The sequence below is a fragment of the Girardinichthys multiradiatus genome, chromosome 2 (genome assembly GCF_021462225.1).
Source record: "Girardinichthys multiradiatus isolate DD_20200921_A chromosome 2, DD_fGirMul_XY1, whole genome shotgun sequence".
Taxonomy (NCBI): domain Eukaryota; kingdom Metazoa; phylum Chordata; class Actinopteri; order Cyprinodontiformes; family Goodeidae; genus Girardinichthys; species Girardinichthys multiradiatus.
Window position 1 is genome coordinate 20365125 of NC_061795.1, and position 23130 is coordinate 20388254.

General features: G+C 38.8%; 2 protein-coding genes across 4 annotated transcripts; both read left to right on the forward strand.

Moving 5' to 3' along the window:
• Positions 1 to 1037: 1037 nt before the first annotated feature.
• tmpob (thymopoietin b) lies at positions 1038 to 6240 on the forward strand. Its single transcript, XM_047390692.1, has 6 exons — positions 1038 to 1676; positions 1853 to 1970; positions 3567 to 3722; positions 3919 to 4028; positions 4105 to 4205; positions 4373 to 6240. Exons 1-6 carry the CDS (start codon positions 1443 to 1445, stop codon positions 4755 to 4757), a joined length of 1104 nt encoding a protein of 367 aa, XP_047246648.1. The 5' UTR covers positions 1038 to 1442; the 3' UTR covers positions 4758 to 6240.
• A 5947-nt stretch (positions 6241 to 12187) lies between these two features.
• On the forward strand, positions 12188 to 22114 carry LOC124883554 (L-lactate dehydrogenase C chain). 3 transcript variants are annotated; one of them, XM_047390717.1, is made up of 8 exons: positions 12188 to 12333; positions 15114 to 15250; positions 16833 to 16950; positions 17447 to 17620; positions 17716 to 17889; positions 17973 to 18090; positions 19061 to 19184; positions 21667 to 22114. In XM_047390717.1, the coding sequence occupies exons 2-8, from the start codon at positions 15122 to 15124 to the stop codon at positions 21832 to 21834; spliced, it is 1005 nt and encodes a 334-aa protein (XP_047246673.1). In that variant the 5' UTR covers positions 12188 to 12333; positions 15114 to 15121; the 3' UTR covers positions 21835 to 22114. The 3 variants fall into 3 exon arrangements, with proteins under 3 accessions (XP_047246673.1, XP_047246658.1, XP_047246665.1); XM_047390702.1 differs by lacking the exon at positions 12188 to 12333 and adding an exon at positions 12601 to 14804; XM_047390709.1 differs by lacking the exon at positions 12188 to 12333 and adding an exon at positions 14823 to 14850.
• Positions 22115 to 23130: the final 1016 nt, after the last annotated feature.

Consider the following 23130-nt stretch of genomic DNA (forward strand, 5'->3'; position numbering starts at 1 on the left):
GGCCGAAGCCTATGCTGACCAAAATAATACAAAGTGTTCTCTTCTGGAAAACCTTCAAGGAACATGTCAAGCCATCAGTTTGTGACACGAAGTTCAAGAATATTTGAGTTTTTCAGCAGGACATTCATCTGACATCCACCAACAAATCAACTTTTAAATAGTTGAAAAAACGAACCAAAGGTTTTGGAGTGGCCTAGTCAAAGTACGGAATTAAATCCAATTGAGATCCTGTGGCATGACCTTGAACAGGCTGTTTATGCTCAAAATGTCTCAACTGTATTTTCTTGGAATTTGATGAGCTAAAACATTTAAGCCTGACAAAAAAAGGAATAACTGAAAATTCTGTAAGAAGATAAATACTTTTTTCCGGGGCTATTCCCCTTAAATATTCAAACAGGTGCAATGGACACTTAAAACAACTGGGATGTGATCACATGGTCTCAGAAAGGTCCATTCAGAGCGAACAGAAACTTTGAAAATTTTTCTTTTATCTTGCGTCCCTCGTTTTATTAATGTTTACTATAATAAAAGCCAATACTAAATATGGGCCTAAAAAATAACCCCTCTTCATAGTTCAAAAATACGTGAGTATGCTGCCCCCTTGTGGTATATAAGGGATGTTTCAATTTAAACCGCTTAATAATTACTCTATTATCTAATGTTGTTATTCAAATTAGCTGATTATAGCCGAGAAAACTGGAAAATCTATGCAATAAGTTAAGTTAGTTGAGTTAAGTTAATTAGTTGAAAAGTAATATATATATTTATCGATTTGTACCATTAAAGTCTAAGAAAAGGGCTTTAGATTACCAACTTAAACCACCTTTGCCGGCTTTGCAAAGTAAAGAACCCTATATAGCACGTATATTAAAACATTATTGCATATTTGGTCGGCAGGATTTACACAAATCTGTCGTGCAATGAACAGACATCCTCCGGTTCCTTTGTGGCGGCTTGTCAGCGTTCCATTCATAGACGCCCAATCAGATTGAAGCTCACAGCCGCCGTTCGTCCAATAGCGGCACAGCTTGTTGTGTGGCCCTATTGCAACCGCGGACAGACAGAGGCAAGTGGACCGGTTGAAAGCTAAGCTAACTATTTCAATTGAAAGCCGGTTAATGTCTGTTTTTGAGCTAGTTTCGTACTCAATACATGCGCGGACACGTTTCCAAAAATTCCGAACTACATGGAAGTATTTCCTCTCTTAGGCTAACAAGCGGAAGTGGACGTTTATTTTTGATAAAGCGCTTCGGCGGTGCTAGTTGAACAGGCAGCGGGTAGGCGCCACTTCTGTTTGACAACAGAGCTATTCACTCACGTTCTTCTTGTTGTTGTTTTTGGAGCAGCTTACTGGAGTAGATCATTCCTCTTAGCTACAAGCAGTCAAGAAAGAAGCCGCACTCTAAAGTAGTTTTTACGTCTGTCTCTAAATATAAGTTAGTATGGCAGAATTCCTCGAAGATCCGTCGGTTCTCACGAAAGATAAGCTGAAGAACGAGCTCACAGCGCACAATGTCCCGCTTCCGAGCGGGGAGCATAAGAAGGAGGTTTATGTGCAGTTATATCTGAAGAACCTGACCATACTCAACAACAAGAAGATTCCGCCTGTAGACACCTTCTCCAGCGACGAAGAGCTGTCCACCCCGGTGGTGTCCAACAGGAGCCGCTCTGGAAGAGTAAGTTTGATTCTGAGGCTGCATGGATTTTTTTCAAAGTGAGGTTAGCTGCGTGCTATCGCCTCCCATCTGATAAAAGTTTTTTATTTGTTTCCTCCCTACTGCTAAAGCGCATGCATTTAATTAGATGCTGTAGTTTATGTATTTTTTGTATTTATTGATTGATTTTGAATCAGAAAGCCACAAAAAAGACGGATAAACCCCGCACAGAGGAGGTGGAGGTGACAGAGCTCACAGATGAAGATTTGAAACAACAGCTGGCAAAGCATGGTGTGGACACTGGACCTATTGTTGGTGGGTTTTCTGAGATCCACACAGTATGCACATGTTATTAAAATTTAAACTCTACCTTTTAAATTTTTAATCAGGTAAAAGTTCATTTCGAAAGAACAGTTTATTGGTAAGCATATTGTGAATTTATATGTTAACTTGTTTCAAACACACAGGCAATGAATATAAATAAGCAGATGGATAAACCATATAATTAAACTTCCATATGTGACAAACACACCATGTCAGTTAAGCTTCATAAATGAGATTATATAATGTGCACGTGTTTATTTTACCTTTTTAAGATCTATTTGGTGTGTTCACTTCCCATTCCTAATGTGGCAGATCCCATTTTTAAGGTTAGAGTTATGGTGAGAATAAAGTTTAATGGTTAGGTGTTAGAGTTAGGTACAAATGAAGTTACTAAAACGAATAGAAGTCAATACAAAGTCCAAATATGGCTAAAAAAGTAAAGTTTTGTATATATAAGTCTTCAGAAAATAATTTCTGATTAAATTCTAGATAATAATGTAGCATTTGTATGGCTTTTTGTTTCAGCAATTCATAAAAAATACTAAAAACAAAAAACTGAGGCATAATGGTGTAAGTACATAAATATGAAGTGATTTTGTCTATAGATAAAGGAAGGGAAAACATGTTAAAATGGAGCTTTATAGCAATTTTATACAGGTATTTTAAAGGATTTAAAGCAAAAAAAAACAGACTAAACATTTAAAACATGTCAAAAGTTAAAATGCACTAAAGGACATCAGTTGGATTATTGTGGGGGAGATTGCTTTTTTAACCCTACATCTACTAGAAAACAGGGAACAAAATAAAAACAAATTGTAACATTTCTAAATTAGTGAAGGAAACATATAGTAAATATAAATAATGCAGATAAAAAGACTAATAAAACAAAAATACAAATTTAGAAATACAAAGTGCATCAGTAATAAAATCATGTTATTGTTAATATATTATTGTAATTATAGGGAACGGATAAAATAGACAATAGATGCATAAAAATCTAAACTAAAATATAATTAAGTGTTCTTAATCTGAAAATAAAAGCTCACTTAGAAACTGATTAAGAATCAAGTGTTTTTGTTTTTAAATGGAAAATATGTCTTCGGTTGGAAGACATATTTTTTCCATTTCTGGAAAAAATGTCACATAATCTGTCGATTCTGGGTCAGTAAGAAAAGGTAGTAAAAGTTATGAGATTTGCCACCTGTACTGCATCAACTGTCTGTTTGCACTGATAACATCCCCATGTCTCAGAGGTCAACGATAATTTGTTCCTTTTCATAGTTGACTTATCCTTGGAAGTTAGTGAGTGCAGATTTGGACTCTGCATTATTTTTATTTCTGCTGCTGATTTCACCCGAACGTTGGAGAACAATACTCTGTACTTCATGGTTTATGTTTCCTATTCAGGTAGAAAATTAAGGTAGATTTAAATTGGAGCGCTCTATCCAAAACTGAAACTATCAATAGTGATGAGGTAAGGACCAGTCCTAACCTGACATACCAGCTATCGCTGAATGAAGTAGCACACCATGTGTCATTTTCATTGTCCCCTTTGAAAAAGCCTTTTAAGAATTTCTGTCCTTCCAGCTTCTACCCGTAAAGTGTATGAGAAGAAGCTGCAGAAGCTTTTGGATGAGCCTGCAGCTGAACCCGGAGCTCCTACAGATGTCACAACTCTCCCCAAAGCAGACAGTAACCAGAACGGCAACACAAATTCTGACAACTACAGTGACAAAGAAGATGGTGAGCTCTGATCACTTTACTGGTACTATTTTTTTGTTTGTTTGTCTGTCTGTTTTCTTAGACATTTAAAACATTTTTGTAAGAGCAAAATAACCTGTGGCATACATTTAGTCGTCTTTGTTTGGAAAATCAACGTATCAGCTGCATTGGGCCTTTATGTACGTGTGTCGGGGGGGGGGGGTTCCCTCTTATTTAGAAGAGATTCCTGCCCCGGAACTAGAACCAGTTCCTGTGGTTGAGAAGCCTACAAGGAGCAGAGGGAAAGCTCCTGTCACAGTCAGAACCAGCAGCAGACGACAAACCAAGGCGAGTTGCATTTCACCGTTTCATTGATGCAAATGGTCGTACTTTAGTGTGAGAATGTTTGATGCTATACTGGCAGGTTGTGGAGGACGTCGTCCTTGAAGAGACGCCGAAGAAGGCCAGCAAGAGTGTGGTTGAAGATATCCTCGCCAATGAAATAAGCACACCAACAGGCATCAGGTAACAACTGATCATACATTTATTAAAGGGTCATTTTGCCGTTTCAGAACTTCTAATTGCAGCTCCGTTTTTTTTAAGGCTGTCAATAAATCTGTTAACTAATGTTTTAATGAATCTGCTAATTAAGTGTAACTCTAAAAGTTGATTTTGTTTTTTTTTTTGCACAGTGCCACCTGCAGGCGTCCAATCAGAGGGGCCGCCGGTCGACCATTAAAACCCAGCGAGTACTGGCTGGACGAGTCCCGCGTGCAGCGTACCGTCCACACAGAGAGCCGCACCTACACCGAGATGTATTCTCAACCAAGCAGCGCCGTCTGCATGAGCAAGGCTCCGGCCCGGCGTGGTTTCCTGTCCCTGTTGCTCAAACTCCTGCTCCTTGTTTTGGTATGTGGTTCCCTGTACTATGCGTACCAGAACCTCAGTTCGGATCAGGTTGACGCCCTGAAAGGCCTGCTAGACAACGTTGTCATCTCAGTCCAAAGTGCTGTGGAGACGGCAGCCAACTACCTGGGCTTTAGCAGCAGCAGCGCCATCGTGGCCCCCGACAACTAAAGAACCCTGAGCAGCTCCTCGCCCGGATCACCTCCCTGCCACAGCGCGCCACAACTCGAACAGCAGGCCATGTCCATCTCTCCTTTCCCTTCATGTTTAAACAAAAAGACAAAGATTTAATTGGAACAATAGACTTTATTTTACCAGACTCTGACTTTCCTCTCACCACAGGAAGGAGGAAAGTTACTCAAAACAGTAGCTTCTGGGTAACGCTGTTGCACGACAGTCAGAAGAGAAGACTTAAATGTTGATTTTAATCTGTGAATTGTTTGTGTCTTCGTGTGCATTTAACCCGTATACATGTAGAATCGAGTGTGGAATGGAGCGGCCAGTTTATCCATGCATGATTGTAGTTTTTATCCGACGCTCTGTGCCAGGTGTTTTTCTGACAGTAAAGTGCCTGGTAACTTGTTAGCACTTAGAGACCCCCCCATTAATTTTGTTACTTTTGTGTTTCATGTCCACACACAGAACAGCGCTTCTAAAACCATAATGTTTTCATGAATTTAAAAATTGGCTTTGTAGCTGTTGAGGTAGGTAGTTATTTTTTGTTACGGCGGTGGTGCTCAGGTCGATTCGTTTCAGGCATTTTGTTCTGGTTTGTGGTGGGATGAGACAGGCGGTACAAGCAGATCACTGCATGAGGAAAATCAACCGGTTAAAAATATTTTCCACTGTCTTTCCCAGTGGCTTTCAGTAATGATGAGTAAACTAAACTCAGTAGTGAAATCATGATTTAACTGACCATGAATTGAATTTTTATGTTGTCTTTTATTGGCATTGTCATGAACCTAGAAAAAATCCAAATTAAAGTGTATTTTTGTTTGTATCGACTGCCATATGTTTGACTTAAATGAGAACTAAATGTAATTCTTATATTAGTCCTTAACTGTGAGCTCATATAAGTTTATATTCTCTGTATTGTGTTTTCAGTCACGTCTTTCATTTTAACCATTGTTATGAGATTTCTGATCCTTCAGTCCGTTACACAGGGCTGGCTGTTGCAGTGCACCCACATAGCCCACCTCAAAGAGCTGCAAAGACAACACCTGGAGGAAAGTGACTCACTTCTGGACGTTTTAACACGGTCTATCCTTATCCACACAAAACTTCTGCCTGGGCAAAATTACACCAAGTACAGCCAATGTTGCGTAGACTTTGGTTTGTTACTTGACAGAAATGAGTGCTCGCTCCCTTGGAGGTGATGTTTGGGGTGGAACAGGTTTTTGAGGGGTTTTGTTTCTATTTTGATATTTTTCTAAAGTGGCATGTTCAAGGTTTTTTATAGATTTAAAGCAATATGTTAGACATGCAAGTAACACTGTATATTGATCTGAACTTTGCTGAATTAAATCAAGTGATTCATATTCAGGCAGCTCCAACAATGGACACACGACTGGGGTTATGTGGGTAAGGATTTTTAATCTGTTTATTTATGATAATGTAGGCTGTGTGGCAAAAAATAAATTCGGTTGTCCCCAGATTTTCTTTTTGTCCCTTTTCAGCATCAAGTTTTTCTCGTTTATGGAAGCTAGCTGTGCCATGCGGAGAGGATTGTACTCAATGCAGTCTAGAAAAGTCTGGAATTTGCTTTAAGGGTTCAATAGTCTTACAATGTTAAATAAATGCAGTAGTTTTCACATTGATTTTGTTTTATTAAGTTATATATTTTCTTTGATTTTAATATTTTATCCTTCAGCACTTGTTCAAAAAAGGACCAGTCTACTTTAAATTCAGGTGGGACACAACGTGTTTCTTTGACTGGGTCTAAAATGCCAAACAAGAAAGTAAAACAGCCATTTTTAGGATTTTCTTCTAAAGCAAATGAAGGAACCAAAATTCACAAACTATTTTAAAGGGTCTGTATTTAGTCCATGTTTGAGAAGTTCAAGAGTCAGATTTTTAAATGGAGGTGATCTAAGTATCTCTAGACGCCACAAAAGCGATGAAACAGCCTGAGACCGGAAGCTAATTTCAGTGTTTTCGTTGTTTTAGGACCCAACAGTTAATAGAACCAATCACTATTCATGCAGGTTTAACGGGTATTACTGTTTTAAAATGCGTGAAGAAGTAGCATTTTGTAATAGAAAATGCAGAAGAATGCTGCTCTCTGCACCATAGATGCTTCATCTTGGAAAACTGAATCATGCCGATATAACTGGGAAGGCCTCCATGGAAATCAGTAGCCAGTATTAGCTGCACTTCAGCTCTCCAGCGAAAGGACAGACAATCTCCACAATAATTAGGGTTCCAAGCCCGCGGGTGCGGGCGAAGGCCATGCAAGGCATTTCCGTTTGCCTGCTCCCAGCGGAGCAAGGAACCCTATTGCTTTAGCTTCGTTTTTCCTTTTTATTATTATTCTCCGCTAAAAGTCGTTGGGCACAAGAACCAGAAAATACTGGAAAGAAACTGACATAGCAACCCAGTAGGGAATCGCAACCGCTACTCGGATACTAAAATCCAGACTCCCTAGCAACTAGGGGGCGCTATTACGTATGACAATGCGTTTGGGCTTATAACTTCCAAACCGTAAGTCCCACACTCCAAAGGTTTATATCACCTTGTTCCTTGGATGATTCCGCATCACTTTGTAATTGGCCACGCCCACTTCCGCCTAACTAGATTTTTTTTTTTTTTGCTACGCCGCGACAAAGGCAAAATCTATTTTCCACAACTCCTACTTTTTGAGCTCAATCAAGATAAAACTCTGTACATACCATTTACAGAGTTAGTGGGACACAATGGTATGAAATCTTTGTCAAATGTTCGAAAGTTGTTAAAGCTACATGCGGACAAACTTTATTCCCGAACTAGCACAAAAGTTAATTGACTATATCTCTGCCATATTTCATGATTTCCAAGCAAGATTGGAGTACCTGATAGAGAATGCGCTATTGTGTCTATACATTGAGTTTGATACACATTAAATAATAGGGGGCGCTATAGGCACCAGACGTTTATATCTGCACAATCGATTGATGGATTGACACGCAACTTGGTCCATATGCTCAAGACCTTGACCTCATACTTTTAATATGATTTAAAAGTGGGCGTGGCTTACATGCTATCTCACATTTTACCTTTGAACTCAGTGAATTTGAAAGATTTTGTCAGATAAATTACAGATCATATGCAGAATTGTGCTACCTAGGTACATGAAAAAAAAAATTAAGTTTCACCATAAGATGGCGTTGTTATAACGTAAAATACGTTTCTGTTATTATCTCTGAAACTGTTGCTTGCAGAGACTAAATCTCAATTCCTGGATGTTCTTTGAGTCATTCTTAATCATGTGAGTTTTGAAAAAAAAAATCATAAAGTTATGCTAAATAGCAACAATGTTGCGTAATATGCAAAGCCTATTTTCATTAACTCCTCCTTAGGGGCAAAACTAATCAAAGCGAAACCGGGCCTGGTAAGACTGCAGACATAGCTGACAAAATGATATGGAATGGATTTTAAAATTATTTTTCGGTTTACAAATTATATGCAGTCAAACTTTTTGAAGCAAAAAAAATGCTTTTTTGGTCCAACTTGAAAATAAATTAACATGCACAAATAATTTTCATACCAGTAGTGCATAAGGTCAAACTGTAGGTATGTACTAATTTTCAGAGGGATCTAAGCCTAGGGGGCGCTATAAGAAAGAGAAATTTATATAGCCAAAATGGCTGAATAGATTTTTATAAAATTTGGTACATTTCTTCAGGATACCACCTAGAGAATATGTTATCAGTATGGTAACGATTGGGCAAAGTGGGCGTGGCTTATGTGCGAAAATGTACCTCTGACCCTTCACTTATAAAGAAATTCCCCAAAAATCACTCGTGGTACCTAGAGAGCCCAAACCCTCAGGATATGTTCTGTGTATAATCCTGAAAAGTACCTATTCTAGCTAAAGTTCTAACTCAAAGCGCGTCACTACAGTGTTCTGTTGGGCCAAACGCGTAGAATTTTGCACACTACTTAAGTAGACAAAGCCTATAATCCCCAATAAACATTGTTCAATTTGGACTGCCCACTTGTGTACAATTAATTCATAAAGATATATGCTAATCAATTATGGCGATTATAAATTAATTTTGATGAACTCATTAAAGTGTGGTGGCTGAGGAAAATCAGGCCTATTATACATATGAACAAGGTTCTTGGTGAATATTTTGAGATTTTTCTGACAAAGTATGAATTTTATGTGAATTTTTCAATTTTGGTCATTATTACTAATATCATTGAAATTATAGTTAACAATTTCTTTTAAGACCATCATTAAAATTAGAGACATGACAAACTGTGTATATCATTCCACACATAGATAAGGTTTTCTGAGAATATTTGGGGAATTTGATAAAATACCATATATTTTATATACATTTTTCAATTTGGCTAAGTACTATGGATATGACAGTTAACGATTTTTGGTTGAAAAGGTCATTAATTTAGGCACTTGAATAAACAGTTATATTGTTTCTTCTATAGTCACGGAGATCTAAGAATATTTTGGGAATTTATTGATGAAATATGGATTTTTAATGAATATTTAAATTCGGTTCATTATAGGTTGTTAGTGTATAAACAAAGCCTTTTCATTTTTTTGTTGAAGGACTACTACATTTATGGGACGTTATAGACAATATATATTATTGTAGATATACACAGGTTTAAATGAGAATATTTTGGTAATTTCTATGACAGACTATGTATTTTTAAGGAATTTCTGTACTGTCAAAAGGAATCATGTACTCAGTACATGTGTCAGCATTTCCCCCTGTTGTCACAGGTTGTGTTTAGTGTAGTGGATTAGGTGTCTGCTTCCTAACCTTCAGATTTAGAGTTTGATCCCAGGTGTATCCACCCTTGTTATTGGTGGGGGGGTTTGTCTCGCACAAGTATCAGTATCTGTAATGCTGCCTGTTAATCAAACACATTTTTTTATGAAACCCATTACATCTAGGGACATTATAAATAATGCATATTATTGCAGATATAGACAGAGTTAACTGAGAATATTTTTGGACATTTTTAATGAAGCAGCCCTGGTAATTTTTTGATGAAATATGGATTCTGCAGAAAGCTCACTGTCTGCCGCTCGCGGAAGAAACAGCGCCCCCAAAATTATGCTAGTGGCCAAAAGGTGTATTGCATTCGTAGTGTTCAGAACCACTAACGCGCGAAATTTGGTTCGGGGAGATGATGTGGTTCTTCCCCTGCCTCTCAAAGCACTTCATCATGATGGGAGTGAGTGCGACAGGGCAATAATCGTTGAGTGAAATGAAAATAAAATGTTGAATTTCTGTAGATTGATTTGACGATTAATCAAATAACAATTTTTGTGTTGGTGTAGCAACTTAAGATATATTTGAAAGAGAAAATGCAAGAAAAAAATTCAATTTGTTTTTTAAATAAAATGTTATTGTCTCAAATTCAATAGGATTAAAACATCACCTTTATTAAGTGATCAATGCATTTTCAGCTTCAATTACTTGATTTTTTTATGGATATATGTGAGGTTTGAGATTGCATTAAATACAGGAATTTTAGCATTACAAAAGAATCTTAATCTTGTATATTGTTTTTACAGATTGCAAAACTAAATATGGTCTTTGTAATGTTAGCAATAGGGTTAGTAAATAGGTTTGAGTTTAGAAATTTGGCTACAACGAACTGAGTTTTGTTGAGTTATTGTAAATAGCAAATGTTTATTCATGTTTTAATTAAGACTATATTATTATTATGTTGGTCCAGTGTTTGCAAACATTTTAATTTGAATGTTGGACTGCTTCATGCTCAGTATCTTTCTTTGCGGCACGTCTTTCCCCTCGCCTTCTTCCTCCATAGCGGCTAACATCCCTTAGGTCTGAGTGCTTCTGCAACCAAGATCTGACCTGACCCTTTGGAAAATGTGGTCATGTGGGTGTGTGACGTGGTACTCTGGAAGGGGCGGGGCAGAGGACGGAGTTGCTGGGAGGGGCTTGAAACCCGATCATAACTGCTTGCAGTTCTAGTTTGACTTTGGTTCCACCTAAGCTACATTAGTTAATCATTTGTCTTCATGAAGCTCAGTGTGACATCAGTCTGGTCACATGGTACTAGCAGTCATTTGCACCAAACTTTCTGAACTACTAAAGTATACCTCCCTAAAATGATGACAATCTTTAATGTGGGTTGGTGACGTGTGAATGCTGATAAAATCGGACCAATGCTACAAAGACAAAACTGGAATTGTAGGTTTGTAGATGTGAGTTTGCATCAATGAACAGCTAGACGACAGCTCCCTAATTACAGTAAATTACACACAGTCATATATTTCAAGTATTTATGTTAATTCTGATGGTTATGACTTGCAGCTAATGAAGAATTAGCTGCAAGCCAGTAGTTTTCTTTCTTGTAGAATAAACTACAAATTTTGTTTTGTTTAGTTGAGATACACTCAATACCTGTTCAGAGCTCCATTTGTCTGGATTACTGCATCAAAGCGCTGTGGCATGAAGGCGGTCAGTATCTACGCCGCTATTTTACATTCTAACCAGAAGATTTGATTTATAACATTTTCGGAGCCAGAGGAAGTCTTTTTTTTGAATTTTCCAACTCTGTGCATCCATAACCGAAACCAGCATAGCACAAATAAACATATAAAGAAACAGATCCTTAACCTAGCCTCAAAACACATAAAAAACACAAAGAAATTGACTTGCAGTTAAGCTTGGGCTTTATGGAGTCAACATGTGACTCATAAAAAGCTTTTGTCTACAACAACTCAGTCATTACCAACTGTGCATGGCTGAGCTGCTGACAAGGAAATATAATTCACAAAGAGTTTCCTGAGTACTGCCTGAGTTCAAAAACACATCAGCCACAGACAAATGTGAAGTAGGTGAGTAAAAATGTCTCTTTATATCCAAAACAATGTGCTGCTAAGAAAATAGCTGCAAAGACAGGCCTGAGAAGATGGCTTTGGTATTGTAATCCTGTTAAATTCGAATAAAGGACATTCTATTTAAACCTTGTTTCCCTTCTTCCGGATGTTCTTTGTATGATTTGTTTTTCTGTTGTTCTCTACTCATTCACTTGTGTTTGTGCTTGATAATATTTTCAGATATGGGTGTGAGTTTACCAGTCATCTCTGATTAGGTGTACCTACTGAGTGGCCTTCAGGAAGCGGCTCACTCATTGGTGCAGAAAGGCATTTGTTTGTAATTTGTTCAGCCCTAACAGGAGTCACATCAAACATCATAAAAAATATGTAGAAAATATTCCTGACCGTACAACAGTTACTAATAGATGTAATTGCGATGATTTTGAAAAATTTACCTTTTTAATCTTTGATCTTTGAAGCGTTTTAGCAGGAAAGCCATGGTGAATGTAATTCATTATAGCTAGGGTGACCCGCTGGAGCGCCAAACTGAGACTTTCAAGGAGACGGAGAGGCTTAGTCACATAAATCCAGGAGGCTGCAGGTCAACAGCAGGTAGGAAGAGAAGTGGGCAGATAGTACGGCACGTCCACAGTGGATCCTCCTGTTGCTCTGAAGAGAAGGCGAGCAGCTTCACTTAACATACACAGAACCTCAAGACAAAAGGTGAAAAGTTCTGTTTTCATGTCATAGTAATTTCTGGTCAATCTGACCAACAATTTTAGCCTCATTTATTGCACACAGATTTGTTTGAGCTACATTTCAACAGCAGAACAGGCTTGGCTCTTCATTCTCTGCTTGCACTATCTTGTGGTTGTGTTTTTAACCATCTCTTTGTCCAAATGTATAATTGGGTCTGTTCTCAGTGGGTTCAACAAGGTAGAACAGGTGTACAGCCAGGCTTTGCCCTGCATTACTAAAAAGGTAGTTTAAGCTATTTTTTCAGGAAATAGTCATTCCTGATCTTTAATACAGTAAATCTGGAGTGTTCATGTAGATCATATGTGGTTTTACTTTGTATTTATTCCTGATCTGCAAAATGTGTAATAGGTCCAAAAGCAGTTATAAAGAAAATCACATTTATGGTCTAAAAATCTACATTTTATCCTTAAAAGAACTGTTTTATATCATTAAACACTCTGGAGTAATTTTGCATTATATTTTCGACATTATTTCATTTTCCACTATTTAATGTAAATTAGTTTGTTGTGTGTGAAAGAAGACACCTGTGCCTACAGTATGATGCAATTCCTTTAATGCATGTCCTTTTAAATTAATATCTTTATATACTTATTTAGGAATTCAAATGAGATTTTCTCCATTACCACTATATGCGTGACTTTACTTGCCTTTTGAGACACATAAGGTCTGATATAAATTAAAGCATGCTTTTATTGTGAAGGAAGAGAATTACGGTCCTTCCTCCTGACCTTGGTGGTAAGCCATGTAAATGCCTGCTCATGTTTACGTGCTTGGAGTGCACAGCACTCTTCTTGGGTAATCCACTGTTACTAAGGTATAGTAAATGAACAGGTTCACAATTTCACAACAACTTGTGCCTCCATTTAAAACAACTGACACCAAATATTTGCATTTACAAGTATTTTTTCTCACTGCCTGACATGAAATCAAACTAAACTTTTCCAGTTTTGCGAAAGTTATTTCTATCTGCCTAAATTCTATCTTCTAAATGCCAGAATAATCAAATAACCTTTTTTGACAGCTTTTGTATTACGCCTCCTAGACCAGAAGTTTACATACAAAAAGATTACTTTAAACGCTGAGAAAATGATGTCATGGCTTTGGAGGCTTCTGATAGGTTAATTAACAACATTTGAGTTAGCTGGAGGCACAGCTGTGGACAACTCCACAACATTAAGGGAAAAATCACAGAATTTATTAGGAAGAGAACTGTGGATCTCTTTTTTTCTTAGGGTACAATTTTTAGATGCCCGAAGGTGCCACACCCATCTGTTCAAACATATGCAAGTATAAAAAGCATTGGCATGTCTATCCATCATACCACTTGGGAAGAAAAGTTTCTATTTTTGGTGCAAAATTTGCGTATCAACGCCAAAACAGAACCAAAAGACTATGTGAAGATGCTGGGCACCTCATCATCCACAGTGAAATGTACTGGCATGGACTCAAAGGCCACTTACTTAGGAAGAAGCCATGATTCCAAAAGCCAGATAAAAAGACAGATTGCAAATCAACTCAGGGACAAAAATGTTACTTTTTGGAGACATGTCCTGTGGTCTGATGAAAAAGACAGAGACTTGCAAGCCTGAGAACACCTTCCCAACTGTGAAGTGCGGGGGTGGAAGCATCATGTTGTGTGGGGGTGTTTTGCTGCAGGAGGAACTGGTGCACTTTACCAAATAGATGGGATCATTAGGGAAGAATCTTTAAAGCATCAGCATCTTAAATCACCCAGGAGGTTCAACCTTGAGCACCCTACAAATCAGAGTCAGTTACACCAGTTAAGGAGGAATTAGGGAGGAATGGGCCAAAATTCCAGCAAGCTATTGTCAGAAGGATACATTTAACCAACTCATACAGTGTAGATGTGAGACTACCGCATACCAAATAAATACCAGAAAAATTTAGGCGGATTTAATCTCAGACGGCAAGGAAAAAATATATTTTCATACAGTGTATATAAAAATCTGGTTTCAACTGTATTAAATCTGACTATGTTCATATCCAAATATATCATATGCAAATAGCAAATGAGAAGAAGTTTCACTTCATGAGCTTATTACAGGGAAAGTTGAGGTTCATGGGTAGTGCAGGTGAAGCAGATGGAAGCAGTGTTAAGGGATTACAGTAACTCCTTTAGCAGTCTGCAGTCAGTGAGATTATAGTGCTCCGTCCTCCATGAGGGGAGGAGAGCTCAGGGAGAGGAGGAGAGAGGAGATCTGTGCAGCTCACAGCTCCTCCATCCGGCCCTGAGTCACATGTTCTCTACGCTGCTGCTGCATACCTGCCTCGTCTTTCTGGACTGCACAGCCACAACTGTGGGAGATGTTGTGGATGCAGTTCTAAGGGAAACACACCTTAGGCATCCCTTCAGTTTGCCATGCTGATTACATGGTGGTATTTATACCTTGCTGCTCGGAGCGTCGCCGAACAAAGCAAGTATTGCTGCTGTTTCTGTGTGTGCCGGCATGTCGCTTCAAGGTGAACTCTGCTGACAAGTCATTTATGGGACAGAGCTCAGGAAGTGTGGTTTCTAGTGTTGGATTATTGGATTTAGATGTACAAAAAAGGGAATGATGTAGAGATAAAAGCCAGGCTGAATTCTTGATCCTGCTACACTTTGACAGACTGCAGTATTTACAGAGTTTGAACATGTAAGGCAGCATGCAGGGCATGTTGCGTCTCTTTAAAATGTTTAACGTCAAGCTATTATCTGAAAGTAAATTGTTTTTATTTCATTTCAGCACTAAGAATGGCTTCAGTCCTGCACAAGCTAATCACCCCACTGATCAGCGGTCCTCCCGAGCCCCCCAGGAATAAAGTAACAGTAGTAGGTGTGGGTCAGGTTGGCATGGCCTGTGCTGTCAGTATCCTGCTCAGGGTAAGATTTCCAGGGTTTATGCCTTTACACAAGATACCCTCCCTACCTGCTCCTGTCACAGTATGGGGTAATTCCCTGGATCCTGCTGGATTGACAACAGATTACTGATCTCTTGGCCTCTGATCTTGATCTTATCCCCTCTATCTCCAATTGTCATGAAAGGAATTGAACCACGTCAACCTGTTTGGCTATGTCTAAAATGGGGCAGTTACACCCTATTTATAGTAGTAGGCAAAGCAGAAACTGTGACCCTAAAATGAAATGTTTAAATAGAACTAATCCCTCATTGGATCATGTATCTTTTGGAGACTCAGTCTGAGTAAAGTTTGTCTAAAACATCTAGATGATAGGAAGTAGTGACATTTAGCAGCATACATTTCTATTTTCAAGAAACACAGTGGCTTACCTAAGGATTTAAACATAGTGAGATTTATTAAATGTCACTTTGCCTTGTTTTGTCACATTGCAACCACAAACTTAAGTTATAACTTATTGGGATTTTCAGTGACATACCAAAAAAAAGCAGGGTATAATTGTGAATTAGAAGGAAAATATTACAATGTTTTCAACATTTTTTACAAACAAATCTAAAAGGTGTGGCCTGTATTTGTCCACCTGAGTATATAATTTGCAGAAACACCTTTTACTGCATTTACAGTTGTACGTTTTGGGGAAATGTCTCTACTAGCTTTACACATCTAGATACTAGCAAAAAAGCTCAATCCCAGACAGACTGGATGGGGATTTTCTGTGAACATCAGTTTTCACCATTGCATTGTAGCTCTGGCTGAGCTTGAGGTCGTTGTACCAGAAGAACCTCTATCCTGTCTCAATTTATTTCTAGCCTCCAGCCTCTAGCAGGTTTTCTTCAATGATTGCCCTATGTTTTAGCTGCAGCCATCGTCCCCTTGGCTTTGGTCCGATTTGGAGAAAGAGCATCCCCTCAGTATGAAGCTTCCACCACCATGTTTCACAGAAAAGATGGTGCAATCTGCGTGGTGTTAGTTTTCCACCAATTTTAGCATCCAGGCCTGAAAGATAACATTTTGGTCTCATCTGAACAGATCCTCTTCTTCCACATATCAGCTTTCTCCCCCCAGAGCCTTGAGTCAAACTGCAAATGGGCCTTATTATTGTTTTGTGTCAATAATTTCTTTTTGTCACTTTTCCATGAAGACCAAATTTGTGGAGTGCACAACTAATAGTTGTCCTGTCAATAGGCTCTGTTCTGAACTTCTGACTTTTGTTGGCTGTGCTGAATTTCATTTAGGGGCATCAGAGTAAAGGGCGTCAAATACAAATGCAAAGCACACTTCCTTTCCAATTCCAAGTTCTCCACTGTTTTGTTTTGCTCTATCTCATAAAATCCCCATAAACACATTGAAGTTTATGGTTGTAATGTGATCAAATGTTCTAGGGCAAAGGCAGATACATTTGCATAGCACTGACTATTTATGATAAAAGAGAACACTAAATATTAGAACTTTAAAATAATTTGTTTCAACATGCTTGTTACATAATTTTAATCCTCTTGAAAAGCAGTTGATGTTTTGTTAATCTGAAGTTCTCTGGTGTATCGTAGGAGCTGGCTGATGAGCTGGCCCTAGTGGATGTGGTGGAGGACAAGCTGAAAGGAGAGATGATGGACCTGCAGCACGGCAGCCTTTTCCTCAAAACCCCCAAAATAGTTGCAGACAAAGGTAGGTCTATTTCTTTAAAGCACTTAGAAGAAGTTGCTCCTAGTAGACCCTCTATATTTTGCCAATTGTCAAACTGTGCACAGATTACTTATTGCATAAATCATGCACACCTTCTTATCCCAGATTTTGAAAAACAACACCCACCAAAGGTTTTAATCAATAGAGGGAAATTGCTAGGTATTTGATAAAGGAGCTCCTCAAGGATGTGTGCTCAGTTCTTTGCTCTTTACTCTGCTGACACATAACTGTACTGCCAAATGTAGCCCAACACAATTTATTAAATTTGTTAAGGATACAGAAGGACTCATTAGGTGAAGCAGTTAGTGAGCAGATGTGAGGAGCGACAGTTTGTCTTGTAATGTCAAAAAAAAAACTGAAGACCTCACGGTCAACTTTATAAAAATGCTTTCATTTATTTGTAGATCCAAATATAGATTTAAATCTTAAACTGTCTTAGACTGTCATCACAACATAACCTCTCTATTTCCTTTTTCAGACTACTCAGTTACAGCAAACTCTCGCATTGTTGTAGTCACAGCCGGAGTCCGTCAGCAGGAGGGGGAAAGCAGGTTGAACCTTGTGCAGAGAAACGTCAACATATTCAAGCACATCATACCCCAGATTGTACGATACAGCCCTGACTGTATCATCATTGTTGTTTCCAACCCGGGCATGTCTACCACTCCTTTACATAAAACATTGCTTTTCCTCTTATGTACAAAAACACAATATTCATTTTAAACGCTGCTCAAATCTTTCCAACAGTTGATGTTCTGACCTACGTGACATGGAAACTGAGCGGCCTTCCCAAGCACCGCGTTATTGGCAGCGGTACCAACTTAGACTCGGCCCGCTTCCGCTTCCTGATGGCAGACAAACTTGGGATCCACTCCAGTAGCTTCAATGGGTGGATCCTGGGGGAACACGGAGACACAAGCGGTAAAGAATTTGGGCTTTTTTTTTAAGATATGTTGGCACTTCGAACTAACTGCCTTATAACAACCTTACAATGTTCATGTTAGTGCCTGTATGGAGCGGAACAAATGTGGCAGGAGTCAACCTGCAGACGTTAAACCCCAACATTGGCACAGACTTTGATGAAGAGAACTGGAAAGAAACTCACAAGATGGTGGTGGACAGGTAAGCTTGAGGTCGATTTTGCATCCCATTTGTACTTTTTTTTTACCGATTGTGTTATATTTGGTTCTTTTGTAATTTGTTTTTACATAAAAACATTCTAAAGAACACCATATTTGTCCCATAATCTACAGGGACAAAGAGAAGTGATGATATGTAGTGATTTAGATCAGTTGTTCACAGGTTTTTCCAAACATTGCTGATAAGCCAAGTCAGCAAGGGCATAATGATAAAACAGACCCATTGTGCTATTTTTCCAACTTCTTTTTTCTCTTTTAGAAAAAATAAATATAGTAAAACTTTACTTGTGCCAATAATTCTACAGATGTAGACACGTAATGTCAGGGGTTGTAATAACTGTGGCAGTAGTCATTTTGAAAGAAAAGAAAAACAATCATTTATTTAACAATTAAGGTTTATCAAAGAGAAAATATACTACTGCAGTAAAATATACATTTGTTTTAGGGTTTTTTGCACATCCTTACCAGGGGTGCCAGCAAATGTGGAGGGTGCTTCAGATTGCTTTACTAATAAAATAAAGAATGATATTTTCTGACCTGCCTGCAAGTGTTACATCACTGTAGGACTTATCCCCAGATACTGAAAGATAATGACGTCTTTGTGAATAAAAATACCTTTTTAGCTGTTTGGTTTCTGGGCAAGGTTCAGGACCTTGATATCACCACCCATGAAACCATTTTTTTTGCCCATATGCCAGCATGAGCTGATACTTGTATTGGCATAAACAGAAAGCAGTTTTTGAAAAAAGCCCAAGGAGTTGTTTCATTTTAGAAAGACAGTAAAACCCTAAAGACACTTTAGAGAAAGAGAAAATGTGCTTTCCATGGCATTGGTTTTATAATTTGATATTAACCTTAGCTGAATTAAAAATTAAGTGAACAGAATTAGGCCCAGACATTATTTAGTCAAGCCTTTTGTGCATGTAAAAGCTGTGTGTTTCTATGTATCCAAGCGCGTACGAGGTGATCAAACTGAAGGGTTACACCAACTGGGCCATCGGTCTGAGTGTGGCCGACTTAACCGAGAGCCTCATGAGGAACATGAACAGAATTCATCCTGTCTCCACCATGGTGAAGGTGAGGGATTAATGCATTCATTCACTCACTCATTCATTTATTCATTTGTTCATTCATGTATATGTGAGCTGCACGTCAATAAAAGGTTTTGCTAATTGGAATTATAATTATAATATATAGAAACGATGCTATAGGTATTCTCCAACTCTGCAGCAGTTGCTGGTATTTGACTTCAGCTCATTTTTGCTCCCTTTCTGAAACGTTAGTACTCTCTACCAGATAATTAAGTTATCTTTTTTTTTTTTTTACCGTGTCATGTCTGGCAGAGCAGCACTCAGAAATGTTGTCTGAGTGCCAAGAAGAAGCCCAACAGATTTACCTTCACAAGTGGAGCATTACAGCTAACGCTTTAAAGCTCTGCTTGATATTTATAAAAGAAACTTTATTAGAAACTGCTTTGGGATTATTTCAATTGTTACGGACACAGACACAGAAACGAAAAGGAAAAAATAAGAAGCACGAAAGAGAGAAAGTGGGCGCAAAAAGGAAAAAGGGAGAGTAGGAGAAAAGAATGGAGAAGAGAAAGAAGGATGAATAGATTACAAGATAACACCCTGCTTGCTTCTACACCTGCAGAAACATAAATAATAACAGCTTTTTTACCAAAAAGTGCACAGTACTTATGAATTCAAGATGTATTTGAGTTATCTTTGGTTCGCCTCTCAGTTTATAAGAAAAATGATAACCAATTTATTTAAATTATCAGATATTTTTATTCTTTTTGATAACTTTCAGCAGGCAGACCTGATTATTCCACTTTTTAGTTTGAGGATTTCATTGTTGTCAAGTGTTATAGTTAGTATTTCTGGTTGATATAAATGTGGATGTTTCGTCAATTCCTGACATTTCACAGACTAACTTGATCGATTTTTTTAACTAAAGTTGCTTTTTGACTTTGATGTTCAGTTATAGACTGTATCCATTCAATCAGGCTTTTAATTGGACTTTAATAAGGATTCATTATGAATCATTAAATTAACTTTGACCCGTTTGGTGTTCTTCTCTATTTAAATTGAATTTATTCTATATATATATATATATATATATATATATATATGCTTTACAAAAAATAAATTTGAATCAATTAAATTTAATTGTCCAAAGACATGCCTGTTAGGTTAATTGGTCTCTCTAAATTGCCCTTAGGTGTATGAATGAGTGTGTGCGTGGTTGTTTGTGTGTTGCCCTGCGATGGACTGGCGACCTGTCCAGGGTGTACCCCGCCTCTCGCCCATAGACTGCTGGAGATAGGCACCAGCTCCCCTGCGACCCACTATGGAATAAGCAGTAGAAAATGACTGACTGACTAAATTTAATTGTGTTGTACTTGCCATTATTTTAGATTTTGTAATAAATATTTTTGATCTTTACATTCATTTCTATGTATTCCATTGTATTCCCTCAGTTATTTATTCTTTCTACATTTTTTTTTCAGAGTGCCTTCAAAAATTTTACTTTTTTAATTTTGTAACTTCAATATATCTTGTTGGCATTTTATGCGATGAATCACAACAAAGTAGTGCATATTTGTAATACAGTAGGAAGGTTTTCAAACTTTTTACAAGTAATAATCTGAAAAGTGTTTCATATTCAGCCTGTTCCTGTTCCTACTGAAGAAAAGCATCCAAGCAGCATGATACTGCCACCACCATGTTTTACAGTGAAGATGGAGCATTCTCTCATGGTGGGCTGTGTTGGTTTTCTGCCAAATATACGATTTTGCGTCCAGGCCAGAAAATTCTAACTTTGGTCTCATCTGACCTATAAACATAAAATCCTGCTAAAATTCAGTGTATCACTGGTGAACATCCAGGGCTTGGACATCAAGACTGTGGTGGAGTATCTGGGTGTTCACCTCAACAATGAACTGGACTGCTCCACACAAACACCAACAAGAAGTGCCAGAGTCGCTTCCACCTTTTGAGGAACTTCAGGTGTGTGCAGGGCTCTGCTTAGGTCCTTCTACTACACTAGCCTCTGCAGTGGACTGTGTTGTGGTCTGCTGGAGGAGCGGCTACACAGAGAACAGGAGTAGACTGGGCAAGCTGGTCAGGAAGGTCATTTCAGTTGTGGGGTGTCCCCTGGACTCTACAGTAGATGTGGAGGAGAAGAGGATGTTGGTTAAACCGACATCCACCATGAACAACACCTCTCACCTCCTCCGCAGCACTATGGGTGCTCTGAGCAACTACTTCAGCAGCAGTTCTGTGACTGCCAAAGCCTGACGTGTACCTTTCACTCTGTCTTGCTGCGATGATAGTTCAGTTCCCCCCTTTGGGGGATGAATGAAGTCTTATCTTATTTTACTGGGGCTATGTGGTTGTGATATGACAAAACATTTTTCAAAACAAGCTCGGGGCATATAGATGCTTTTTGATTGATTGATTGATTGATTGATTGATTTTTCTCATTCAAAACATCCTTTAAACAGGATGGAATCATTGTGACTTTCCATTCACCGTGAATGTTTCTGCATCAACAGGGCATGTACGAGATCAGTGACGAAGTGTACCTGAGTCTACCCTGCGTGTTAAACAATGGAGGCGTGGCCAGTGTAGTCAACATGACCCTGACAGATGAAGAGGTGGCCCAACTGCAGGCCAGTGCCAACACTCTGTGGGACATCCAGAGGGACCTGCGGGACATCTAACCAACCATAAGGGGGCGATGCAGAAATATCTTCTCTTCACTCTGCGGTCACTCAAAACCATTTAGCTCCACTTTCTGCACCTCACTCACTGCTTTCTATAGATTTGTATCAAACTTAGCCATAGGTGTCAGTTTGAACAATTATATTTGTTGAAATGGAGATTGAAGGTGGAGATAAAAACAGAGCAAAAGGTTTTGATGCACATGCTCAAACACTCCTTCACGCTGTGGTGAAATGAGAAGTGTTGCTTTGATGCAAAATAAACGAGGTTTGCTGGTGAGTGGTTTCACTTATTCATTGGTACACATTACAGGTCCTTCTCAAAATATTAGCATATTGTGATAAAGTTCATTATTTTCCATAATGTCATGATGAAAATTTAACATTCATATATTTTAGATTCATTGCACACTAACTGAAATATTTCAGGTCTTTTATTGTCTTAATACGGATGATTTTGGCATACAGCTCATGAAAACCCAAAATTCCTATCTCACAAAATTAGCATATCATTAAAAGGGTCTCTAAACGAGCTATGAACCTAATCATCTGAATCAACGAGTTAACTCTAAACACCTGCAAAAGATTCCTGAGGCCTTTAAAACTCCCAGCCTGGTTCATCACTCAAAACCCCAATCATGGGTAAGACTGCCGACCTGACTGCTGTCCAGAAGGCCACTATTGACACCCTCAAGCAAGAGGGTAAGACACAGAAAGAAATTTCTGAACGAATAGGCTGTTCCCAGAGTGCTGTATCAAGGCACCTCAGTGGGAAGTCTGTGGGAAGGAAAAAGTGTGGCAGAAAACGCTGCACAACGAGAAGAGGTGACCGGACCCTGAGGAAGATTGTGGAGAAGGGCCGATTCCAGACCTTGGGGGACCTGCAGAAGCAGTGGACTGAGTCTGGAGTAGAAACATCCAGAGCCACCGTGCACAGGCGTGTGCAGGAAATGGGCTACAGGTGCCGCATTCCCCAGATCAAGCCACTTTTGAACCAGAAACAGCGGCAGAAGCGCCTGACCTGGGCTACAGAGAAGCAGCACTGGACTGTTGCTCAGTGGTCCAAAGTACTTTTTTCGGATGAAAGCAAATTCTGCATGTCATTCGGAAATCAAGGTGCCAGAGTCTGGAGGAAGACTGGGGAGAAGGAAATGCCAAAATGCCAGAAGTCCAGTGTCAAGTACCCACAGTCAGTGATGGTCTGGGGTGCCGTGTCAGCTGCTGGTGTTGGTCCACTGTGTTTTATCAAGGGCAGGGTCAATGCAGCTAGCTATCAGGAGATTTTGGAGCACTTCA